This window comes from Lygodium microphyllum, chromosome 10 (assembly GCF_053477565.2).
Source record: "Lygodium microphyllum isolate KBCC chromosome 10, Lygodium_microphyllum_v1.1.10, whole genome shotgun sequence".
Taxonomy (NCBI): domain Eukaryota; kingdom Viridiplantae; phylum Streptophyta; class Polypodiopsida; order Schizaeales; family Lygodiaceae; genus Lygodium; species Lygodium microphyllum.
Window position 1 is genome coordinate 11,846,112 of NC_141144.1, and position 12,456 is coordinate 11,858,567.

General features: G+C 41.0%; 1 protein-coding gene across 4 annotated transcripts in view; it reads left to right on the forward strand.

Annotated features, from left to right (window-relative positions):
- Positions 1-3,998: 3,998 nt before the first annotated feature.
- LOC148029710 (RHOMBOID-like protein 12, mitochondrial) overlaps positions 3,999-12,456 on the forward strand; it is a 28,763-nt gene continuing 20,305 nt past the window's right edge. Inside the window, exon 1 of one of the 4 annotated variants that reach the window (XM_087686017.1) lies at positions 3,999-4,619. In XM_087686017.1, coding sequence (XP_087542143.1) covers positions 4,333-4,619 — 287 coding nt within the window. In that variant the 5' untranslated portion in view covers positions 3,999-4,332. The remainder of the gene's footprint in view (positions 4,620-12,456) is intronic. The other 3 variants (XM_087686014.1, XM_087686016.1, XM_087686015.1) reach the window with 3 other exon arrangements.

Genomic DNA, 12,456 nt, shown 5'->3' on the forward strand with positions numbered 1-12,456 from the left:
TACTCGACACTCATCATATAATGACATAGATGCTTCGTCTCTAAGTGGATCAGATGTCTCGATATCCATGGGAATCAATGCATTGATCATTGATTCCATCTCAGGCTCCAAGATTGTAGGAAAGTCTGAAAGGCTACTTATCTCCTCTGGTATTGACAGTATAGATTGGGTAGTGCCTTCCAAGTGGTGGATTGGCTCGGGCACTCCATCCATCGCACCCCCATGAACTCTTCTAACTGGCCACAAAAGGTGCACCCCTTCTTGGGATGAGACGTCACCTCCCTGTAATAAATTTTACGGCCACATCCAATATTTTTGTATATAATATTCAATTAGTTTGTGAATACAATGCATTTTTTATATATACTTTTCTTATCGTTTGCTCAAAATCTGAGATCACCTGATCAATGATCTTTGATTGAAACTCACCGAAGCATCGTACGTATTCTATAAACAATCGACGTTTTCGTCTAATTGCTAGCTTACATTGAGAGCAAGGACATGGGACACGCTGATTAAGATACGCCTTGTGATCTTGAACATCATGGCCTTCATCGTTTTCCATTTGGTCTATGTTATGACAAACAATTTGTTTTTGTTATCATTCTTTTTTTCTTTCTTAAATTGTTTGAGAAGGGATTTCTTCTCTTGTAACTTAACAAAATTAACGTATATAAAGTTTCCACCCACCTACGGACGAGCCTACAATATGCAAAGTCTAATATACTATGCATGGGGGTAAGGGACTAGCTACCCTATGTCGGAGTGTTCCCCGTCTCGTGGTATTGCATCGGACCTTGCTACCTTTTTTCCTTTGTGTACGACTTGATATGCAGAGCGTAGGAGGAGGTATTGCATCGGACCTTGCTACCTTTTTTCCTTTGTGTACGACTTGATATGCAGAGCGTAGGAGGAGGTAGCACAAAGCATGTCAATAAAACCATCCATTCACCTCCAAGTTCAATCTCTCTTTCGAGTTACTTGGCCTAGAGATACAAGCTAGCTTTTCGTGCCTTCCCGAAGCATCGAACACATCTCTCTCTCTTCTACTACTACTATTACTACTACTCGCCTTCTCAAAGCGTTGAACACACCCAAGGTGCACCTTTAACAAAACCTCTCTCTCTCTCTCTCTCTCTCTCTCTCTCTCTATCTCTCTCTCTCTCTACTACTACTACTACTACTACTACTACTACTCGCCTTTTCAAAGCGTCGAACACATCCAAGGTGCACCTTTAACAAAACCTCTCCCTCTCTCTCTCTCTCTCTCTCTCTCTCTCTCTTTCTCTCTCTGTGTGTGTACTACTACCACTACTACTACTACTACTAGTACTCGCCTTCCTGAAGCGTCGAACATATATAACTACTATTAGTACTCACCTTCCCGAAGCATTGAACGGTGCACCTTTAATAAAACCTCTCTCTCTCTCTCTCTCTCTCTCTCTCTCTCTCTCTCTCCTACTACTACTACTACTACCACCACCACCACCACCACCACCACCACCACCACCACCACTATTACTACTACTCGCCTTCTCGAAGCATCGAACACACCCAAGGTGCACCTTTAACAAAACATCCGTTTCTCTCTCTACTACTACTACTACTACTACTACTACTACTACTAACAAAAAAAGAAGAAATTAAAGAACAAGATCTTACCCTCTCATTGTTTTTCATCCATTCATTCTCCTCTCTCCCTCCCTCTCTCTCTCTCTCTTTCTCCTTCAATACACATCATTCTTAACAAAAACAAACTAAAGAAAAGGAGAAAAAACAAGAATAAGTCAAGAGGGAGTAATGCACTCATTGCAAAAGGTCCAAGGATGGATTTGGTGGCTTCTCTTTGCGACGGTGGCTCCTCTTCGCCCTTTGTGCACTTCTTCCTCTTCTTTACAAACGACGGCGGCAATGGCGGCGAGAAGCTCTTCTTCTCCCTCTTTCTCTCTTTCTCTCCCTCTCCCTCCCAAACACACGGTGTAGTTCGCTCTCTCTTTCGTTCTTTTGCGCAAAATGCCACGCTTGGGTTTCGGCCCGTTTTTTTTCCAGTCTAAGTACTGTCGCTATTTGCGTCGCAAATGCGACACAATATAGCAACACAAATAGTGACAACTATTTGTGGCACAAATAGCGATGTTGCTAATTTGCATCGCAAATGGCCGTCGCTATTCCCCTATATCCTTGCAGTGAGTGGAGCATGTTGTTAGTACTTATTTCAGTTTGATTTACTCCTAAGACCAATGATCTAAATTTCTTCGAGCATCACACATAGTCACAAGTATGTATTCCAAGGTGCACTTATAAGACACCACTTTATATTATGTGAGTTCAAAGGGCATGAAAAAATCCCCTTTACTTACATGGTATGAGGCAATAAAATACCCCTTTTTCTTAATAAACTTGCGGTCTTTTTTTCACATTGCAATAAAAAAGGGTCTCTTGTAAATGTAATACTATATTTATCCAAATTTTGTTAAATAAAATAACCCTTTTGCTAATCACATAATTACATATTTTGAGGTGCACACCTAGAGTAAACTTTACCCCAAGGATCAAATTTGCCAATCGTGATGTCCTTCATCTTGACATTGATAACACCTTCAAGCATATACTAAAAGGCTTTTTGCTTCATTGTGTTTTCCATTAATAGCCAAAAATTTGTTTTTTGCTAAATCACATGTAAGGGTTTATGTAATTTGATGATAGAAGCATATGCAAATGATCAAATGAAGAAGCATTGAATCCACTCCATAAACTTATGAGGAAGCGAATCAACATGTTTAAAAACATACAAATGGTTCCATTTGTTCCTAAATTCAAATACTTTGAGCTATTAAATGCTAATTTTCAACTTTGAAAATTAACGAGTCTTCATATTTCAACCTAATCGAAGTAGAACAAAACCTCCTGCCATGCATCATTTCTTTAATTGAAATGAGCGAATAAGAAAATGCTGAAATTTTGAGATCATCAATTGTATTTAAATCACCCCTAATGATGGCCTCCATTTCGCAAGTGAAGGCCATAAGCTCAATCTATCTTTTCCCTTCATTCACAATTTGTGTATTCGAAACCCAATGATTTTCCCTTTTGACATATTGGTTTGATCTAAGGAATGTTGATATATGAGAGCCATGTACAAATATAGTATCAAAACATTTTGTGAATATTCATAAACTTGAATGTTTGCTTGCATTTTCTATCAAGCCTCTTTGAAGTGCTTGATAGATATGTTGCTAGAAGCTGCAAATATATAAGCTCTATTTCTGACCCTTTTTGGAATTGCCACCTCAGACTTAGGAACTATTGACATCCAAAGCTTGCTCATTTGTACTTGGAGGGACATCAATAATAGTTGTAGGGTCTTCTTTGAGGTCACCACAATGATAGCAAGAGAGAAAAAAACTTGCTTGATAAAAGTCAAACAACACGTTCTTAGTGTAATGAACATCTACATCTACATTCTAGTTGAGGCTCAAAAAAGAACCTCAGGAAAACCCTCTTCCTCCATAATATATTTGGCCCATTGTGCCTCAATCATCATTTGCTAAGAACCTTTACACCACCTCAATTGGAGTTAGAGACTTCCTTGTCATAAAGAAGACAAGAAGAACATTTGTATTAAACCCAAGCACGTTCTTACACACATTTGCTATATCCAATACATTTTTCCTTTCCCATCTATCAAAATTCCCTAATTGGATATCTTTGACCAAAAAATTTAAGGTTCACGAAGGTCTCGTAGTTAATTATGCATCATGATTTTCATTTAAGCAAGGCTTGCTAAATGCTTCATGCTAGAGAATGTGTGCTTTGTGACTTGCTACGATTGAAGGCATCTCATCTCCTCTTCTTGTCACCTTAAACAAAACCCTCACTTGTGATAGATGAGGTACTCCATGGCTAATCTCCATGCAACGTAGATTTTGCACGGTGAGAGGTTTGCACATTACCTTAGCATCCTTGGACTGGAGTAAAAGCTGTATTAGTTAAGCTTTAATTAAGCAAGGACGTGATAAAGCTATCTCGCTCCCTTTGTCTGTAGTTTGAGACGCGAATAGGTATGCATTCAGAGATCCAACGTACGCACTCCCGAGTCCCAATACTTATCGATCCAAGCGGATTACGATCCCCTTGGATCTTCGACTTTCTTTCTTTGTATGTTTGCCAGCACAGACATTAGGCATAGGTAAACTGGCGTCCTCAGAAGAAAAGAATATTCCCAACCAGATCGAGGAGGAGGAGGAGGAGGAGGAGGGAGAGAGCGAGCGAGCGAGCGCAAGCGAGAGCCATAGAGAGAGAGAGAGCGCGCACTAATCATCGCTATCGGTCATGTTGCGGGGCTCTCGTCGCATATTGGAGCGCTCTCGAAGCGCCTGCAAGTTCCATAGCCTGCACCCTCTCAGGCAACAGCCCGTCAATCTCGAGCCACAGACAGCCTTTCACGCAGGTTCAGGTTCCATGCCGAATGTCGTACTTCCATCTGCGAATGTCAGCTTGCCTGGTATGACAGCAGCAGGAGCAGCACATCCTGGGCATTGGACTGCTTTTCTCAAATCGCATCCATCTAATATCTGGCTGCACCGGGTCAAGGGCTACAAGTACGGATACTATTCCAGGTAACAGTTGAATGGATTTTTCTTTGCCGCAAAAAAAGAAGTTGCATATTAATGTACCTCGGGGAAAAGTGCAAAAAAAGAGGGAGTGACGACGGGGCCCTCGCCTCTCACAGTACAGGATTCTTCCGCCTGTAACTCGTACTTGAAGGTTGAATGCGGCTTATTGCACGCAGAAATATCTTTTTTTATCCTAAGAAGAGAAACTTCTATTGACAAGGGTTTATATTGGTGCATTGGAGCATTGCTCTATTGTGGTTTTTTGAAAGGTTCTGTATAGTCTCTATCGAGGCCTTTCAATGCATCACAAAAAAGACACAAATTGAGAACGAAGCCGTGTATAGGTTATCAATGATAAAGCAAAGGTAGTCTGATAGAAGGGCTCTGGCCTTAATTCCAGATCATGTGTGACTGTAGGTGAAGGAAGGTGCTAGAGTCCCATGTATCAAGGAATACGTCTCTCCTCCTCTTTTAGAGCGGGCCAAGGAATGGAGTGTAATGTACTCTAATCAATTCTAAGTGATGCAAACTACCATTGCTCAATTCTAGATGATGTAGAATGAGTAGATTAGCATTGTAAGAATTGAGGGGGGGCAAAATATGTTAGAAATATGTATGCTCATCTAAGTGCGATTCAGGTTCCTTTTGTGAGGTGCTCGTAGCGAGTCCTCTCAACTCTTCCTCTCAACTCTTGTATATACGACTTTCTAATCTTATTCCAATTGTAGCTTGTACAAAGGTAACCCTACCCTAGATATAGATATTTGCGATTGGCATTGATTTTCTCTAGACAGTTAGTAGAGAGTAGTGAGACACATTATTGGTATGCAAAGATGCAATCATGGTTCAAGACACATGGATTAGTGTTGAATGCACGTCCACCATCGCAGTACAATCAAGGTAATCGTGAAACGTTTCATCCCTGAAACATTGCGCTTCACCACGAAACATTTCACCTTTGGGCAAGTCCCAAGCGAAACGCAAAGTGAAACGATTAAATAATATATATGAGATAGTTTTCTTTATAAACAATGAGTTGCAACTTACATATTTATACCATGCGAATTCTTTTATGTCAACAAATGATGTCTATCCTATATGTAGAGTGTTTAAAGACTCTCAAAAGAGCAATAAAAATTTTCCATTTAAAAATGTTGTTTCAATCAACTGTTTCACTTAGGGAGTTTCTTATTTCACTGAAACATTTTAGCCATTTCAGTTGTTTTGCGTTTAGTGCCAGTGAAACACGCTTCGCGGTTACCATGAGTACAATTTGGTTTGCCTATACTTAGATCTCACTCATACAAAGTGGAATTGAATTATTAAGTTATATATTTGTGAAGATTGATTCAGACCATACATGGATGCATCCCCTAGTGCCCCTTGGCATGAAGATGACACAATATCAACACCATTTTTTACATGTGGTTTTGGGATCCATTGTCAGGCTAGCGTACATGGGCATCCACCTCTCCCATGGGATACATAGTGCTATAGGACAGATATGGACATCATCACACCAACTCAGCATTGAGATAGGATGTTATACATGCACCAAGATGCATGCATTTGCTAGTTATGCCACTAGGAGGTCGAGTTTAAGGAGCACCTTATTTATAAATGTACTAGATATTACAAAATTAAAAGGAGATTCCATTGCCTTTTCCAAGAGGGGTTTGGGTCTCTTGTAGGGTGATGGAGTATGAGGATCAGAGATGCTTGGGATTATTCCTATTGGAGCTTCAAACATATAGAGAGAAACTTTTGAAGAGTAGGGTAAAGACAAAGGTAGAGCAATGAGTTAACAGGTTCTTGCATATTTCTTTGATGCTACTGCAGAGCTAACTCACTAGGCACCACCACTATAGGAACACCACCACACCCTCCACAAGTCAGAGGGGTCATAGCGGACTAGGAAGCCATACAAAGAAGTACTCTAACAAAGTACAAAGAATACAAACACAATTGTATGACAAAGCATATATTGATAATAGACCTTAGTAGGGTTAGGGCAATTGAGAGACTATAAACACAAAAGATAAATGAATGAGTGACAAAATACAATGCTCAATGTAGTAAAACACACTATGCAGAGTCAATACAGAACCTCAAACTCATGTCTTTGAAGGATTGAGATAGAGGGTATGAGCTAGGGAGTGTTTTGTACTCTATATGGATCCTGAAATGCTCTAGGTAGCTTTAGAGGATGAGCAATTGACATAGGAGGGACAAAATAATGCAGGTGGCAGCAATTTACTGAAAATGCAGCCTGTTGCTGTCACCAAGTGGTGATACTTTTTGTAGCTGCTTTCCTTATTTACTTATATAAATATTATATTTTTATTTTTATTTTCTTTAGTTGTTGTTGCTTTTTATCCCCAGAGTTCTCTTGGATTGAGCCGAGATCTTTGCATGGCCAAAAGAGGCGGCCATTGGGACAAATTGGACTAATGGTTTGTCAGAGCCTTAGGATCCATATTGAATGGGCACTGAAGAATAGAATACCAGTGGTTTGGGACTGTGTGCTTAGCCACTGGAGATGGTGTAGGACAATGAGCTTGGCCAAGATAGAAGATACACATGTGAGAATGCTCACGGAATAAAAGTCACCGTAACTAAGCCACATTGCACTTTTTGATATGGTTGCAATTGAATTTTAGAGTGGAAGGTTTAAACGGGAAAATTGTTACATGTATGCCATGTGGCACAAATTCCAAAAGAGAGAGAGAGAGAGTATTTAAAAAAAAACTGTAATAGGCATGATGGGCAGATCTGAGTATCAATGCACATTGCATACATATAAATAAACATGAATAAGTCACTCTACTTACGTTAGGAATATCAAGAATTTGCCTTCTCCGTTTAGTTCACCTAGTTGCTAGTTCAGAAAAAGGATGGCTCTTGGCATATGTGTATTGACTATAGAGCCTTGAATAAGAACATGATCAAGAATAGATTTCCGATTCCGAGGATAGATGACATTCTTGATCGATTACAGAGAGTAGGAATGTTTAGCAGGATAGATTTGAAAAGTGGGTACCATCATATCAGAATCAGGCCAGAGGATATCCATAAGACCGCCTTTAGAACGACATTTGGTCTCTATGAATTTTTAGTCATGCCGTTTGGATTGACCAATACTCCTGTCACGTTTAACAGGATGATGGATAGAATTTTCCATCCTTATCGAAGTTTCGTTGGCACATTATTTGATGATATGATTATCTTTTCAAAGAATGAAGAGAAGCATAGGAAACACTTAGTTATAGTCTTTAATGAGCTTAAGCGTAACAGATTGCTCATTAATGGCAAGAAGAGTGAATTATTTTTGGAAGAGATTCACTTCCTTGGGCACATAGTTTCTAAAGAGGGTGTGAAGATGGATTCTGCAAAGATAGAAGCAATTGTCTCTTGGCCAGACTTAAAAACCGTTCATGGTGTGCGCAGTTTCCTTGGCCTATGCTCTTACTAGAGGAGATTTGTAAGACACTTTAGAGAGATTGCTTCTCCTTTACATGCGCTTGAAAAGAAGGATGCCAAATGGCAATGGTCTGATAAAGAGAAATCAACATTTAGATGTTTGAAGGGGAAAACGACTACAGATCCAGTACTTATTTTGCCAGATCAGTCTGAGCCATTTGTAGTGCAGTGTGATGCATGTGGAAACAACATTGGTGCTGTATTAATGCAGAATGGCCGAGTTGTGGCATGCGAGAGTAGAGTACTTTGTGATTGAAAGGACTTACCAAATTTATGAGAAAGAGTTATTGGCTGTGATCCATGCACTTTCTAGTTGGAAGCACTATTTACTTGGTGCTGATTTTGTAGTGCAAACGGATCATCAAACACTTAGATGCTTTCTCACATAGGCTAAATTGTCAGAGAAACACATGCGTTGGGCAAATTTCCTATCTATGTTTCATTTTTAGATAGTGCATGTGGAAGGCAAGAAGAATGTAGTTGTAGATGCTTTATCTCGTAAACCACAGGTGTCAGCTGTTTCAATTTCTTATCACCATGAATTGGATGATATGAAAGAGCAGTATGTTGATGACGAAGATTTCTCTGAAATCTATGAACAGTTGATCAATGGCCAACATCATGATCATTATGTGTTCAAAGAAGGCTTTATCATGATGCATGGAAGACTATGCGTTACAAAACAGTGAAGGCCAAAAGTTTTATTGGAAAGTCATGCTCCACTGTATGCAGGACATTGTGGTATTGATGCTACAGTCAAAGCGGTAGAAACTTTCTTCTATTGGCCAGCCTTGAGATCTAATGTTGATGCATATGTCATATCTTGCCTTGTATGCCAAAAGGTCAAATTTGATAGATAGAAGGCACCAGGGTTATTGCAACCACTGCCTATTCCAAAAAGGCCATGGGAAAGTATTGCCATGGATTTCATTTTTGATCTTCCAAGAACTTCTTCAGGGAATGATGGAATCTGGACTATCATTTGCAGATTCAGCAAACAGGCACATTTCATTCTTGTAAGGAAAAAGGTTAAGTCAGAATACATGGTAAAGATATTTATGCAAAATATCTTCAAGTACCATGGAAAGCCACGGTCAATAGTCAGTGATAGGGACCCAAGAATGACTAGCTTGTTTTGGAAAGCATTGTTTGAAAACATGGGCACTACGCTGAAATTTTCATATTCTTTCCATCCACAAACTGATGGACAGTTTGAAGAAGCAAATTCGACTATTTTAGATCTCTTCTCCGTTGGACGTCACACTCCGACATTGCTCTGCCCTTGAGCACATTGTACACTCTTACATTCATTTACAGCATTCATTCACTTCAAAGTTGTGTTCTCTCTCTCCCTTCTTCTGTTTGTGTTTGAGTTTTAAGTTTTGTGTTTAGGGTTTTTGAGTTTTGCCCTCTGTGTCTGTGTCCATGTCTGTCTTTTTGTGTTTCTATTGCGGTCGTACACTCTGTGTGTCATCAGTGCAAACCCTAGAAGTTTTCTTTACATGGTATCAGAGCCGGTGCTCTTGTAAAGAGTATCCTGCGGATATTGTGGAGAGCTAGTCTTTGTACGAGGCACACAATACGACTCATAACCGAATCATAATGTCCCAGACACCTTTCCTAGTTCCTATGATGTCTTATCAAGCTTCTCCATCATTGGAGGCCCTAAGACGGCATTATGGACTCGGTGAGGAGGACAACACTCCACCTTTACCAGATTTTACCAACATGACTGAGGAGGACTTTGAGGAGTATTATCGCAACAAGTACGGTGATGTTTACACCCCTCCTACCAGTTTTGCTACCACATTCGGACCGGTTGGTGAGGTTGGCCATCTCTTCGATCATGGAGGACATAGGGCATTCAGAACATTTGGCGATCCATCTTCATTATCTTAGCCAGGTTCAATGTCAGGTTTGTACAATTCTTTTGTGTTGCATGAATCAAAACCCTCGCCTATTTCTTCTTTTGAGGCGCAGGATCCGGATGGCTTTGCGTATGTGAACTTCTGTTTCATTTGAGCATATCACACACACTTCTCACTTCCCTCCCATTCCACTCTCTTCTATATCACACCTTGATCACCTCTCATCATCTTTCCAAAACCTTGGATTACACTCCACATCTACATCACACACCCTAGGGTTTGGATCTTCCATCTCCGCTCCTAGCTCGTTTTCCTTCTCCATCCCATTCTCTACCTCTTTGCACCATGGTACTTCGTTAGGGGAATGACACCCTTTAACAGAGTGCCTCTCACCTTTCAGCAAATGAGCACACCCATAACTCTTGGGTCGACTGAGATGGGCATCCCCCTCCTTATCCCTAGCTTCACATCTCACGTGACCACTCAAACGCAAGGGTTTCCATCCTCAGCTTATGGTGTGTCTTCACACTCTCCTTGGGTTATACCTCCACAGGGATTCCCATCTTCTGCTTCCCGTGTCCCCATTCCATCTCCTTCGGTTTCTCATGTGGCTACCATGCCCATGCCTAGTCAACCCATCCCTACCTATGGATCCACCTTGCACACTACCCGCATGTCTGGTAGGCACTCTAGGGCCCATTCCCAAGTGTACTCCACTCCCCCATCCTACCCCCACCACTTTTTCACACTATCTATCTCCGAGCACTACCACTCCTGTTGCAACGGCCAAGAATGCCTTCACGGATAAGATACATTTTAACGGGTCAAATTTCACGACTTGGTCTAATTTCATGAAACAAGTGCTTGAGTCTCAGGGTATTTGGGACCTCATCATTGGTCTAGAGCCTATGCCAGACCCTTGACTAGCTCACCCTGATTACATTTGTCAATAGAGAGCCCGCAATGCCACAGCCAATGTTGAGCTGATGCAAGGATTGCTTCATGAGTTTCACTCTCAGTTGTTGTCACATGACTGTGACAACTAGTACCTTTTTGTTGATTTCTTTATTACATATTTTATTTGGTTTTTTTTTTTGGAAGAATCTCTCTTGAAATCTAAATGCCTGAGTTGCATGGCCAGTATGTGAAACGGATAGGAATGTCCAGTGAGTCAAGACTGGACAGTTAAGGTCCGGTAGTACAAGTCTGGAAGAGACTGATGGCACTGTAGATTGACAAGCCTGGAAGAGACTTGTGAAAGTGTATATGGACAGGTGTGTTGAAAAACTAGTCTGGAAGAGACTAGTTCAAAGTGAAGATGGACAAATCTGCAAGAGATTAGTCCATGTGGGGTCATTAGTGGAAATTCACTCTCAGTTGAGCTACATTACAAATTTGGATGTAGCTATAGTCTGCAAAGATGGTCAGAAGACCAGTGGGGATGCAATGGAAGCAACTCCTAAAATTTAGGGAGTTACTATTTTTGGACCCCAGAATCTGTTCACGTCATTATCTTCGTTTTTGTACGAGGATTAATCCTCTGGTCTGTGCCGAGGTCAAATTTTGAACCGAGGATGGAGAATTTTAAACCGAAACGTTTAAACAGGAAAATTGTTACATGTATGCCATGTGTCACAATTTGGGCATAAATTCCCAAAAGAGAGAGAGAGGGCAGCACAAAAACGAGTTTCAATGCATGGGGGGCTCATTTTTGTGAAAGGGAGATGGATTGCTGCAGATGGAGAGCTCTTGAGAGCTGGTCTACCTTGTCTATGATGCACAGAGGGCTACTCTCTCTTTCTCTCCTTGACAGTATGGTTATGCTGCAGAATCAAGGGCCTTTCTTCTGATTCAGGTACAGCTGTGTGGAATATGCTGTTTTTGCATGAGGCAAGAGCCTCCTTTCTCTAGGAACAAGAGCAGTTGTTTGCAGTTCCCAGCAGGGACAGGTGAGGGTGGTAACCTCACCAAGCAAGTGCCTGAAACAGCACTAAACCAGAACTGATTTTGGACTGTTCAGAGGGTATTTCAGAGCCCAATTGATGTCAGAATCAAGGGGCACTTGGCCCAGATGATGCAGGACAGTGCAGGGAATAGTATGAGCTGGAAATAGGCCTCAGAACAAGTCTGAACCAGTAATTACAGTGGGCAGAACAGTACAGGGAACAATATGTGTTGTAAACAGGTTTCAGAACAGGTCTGAACTAGTAATTACAGCAGACTGAAATGGTCAATTCTGCACTCCAACCAGAAGATTCAGTCTTGGGCAGAGTTTCCCCTTCTGGACAACTTGATTTGGGTCAGTAATTGTACTGTTATGCTGTCAAATTTCACCCAGACCCATTGTACTTTCTCTTTTTAAAAATAAAGAAATACCGCAAGGGGCGCCTAACTTAGGGGCCAACAGGGTGTCTATGTCACAACAGGAGCACTCTAGCTTCCTGTATGTCTTCTTGATTCTGTGTCTTTAAGTTCAGGTAAAGTGGGCGACT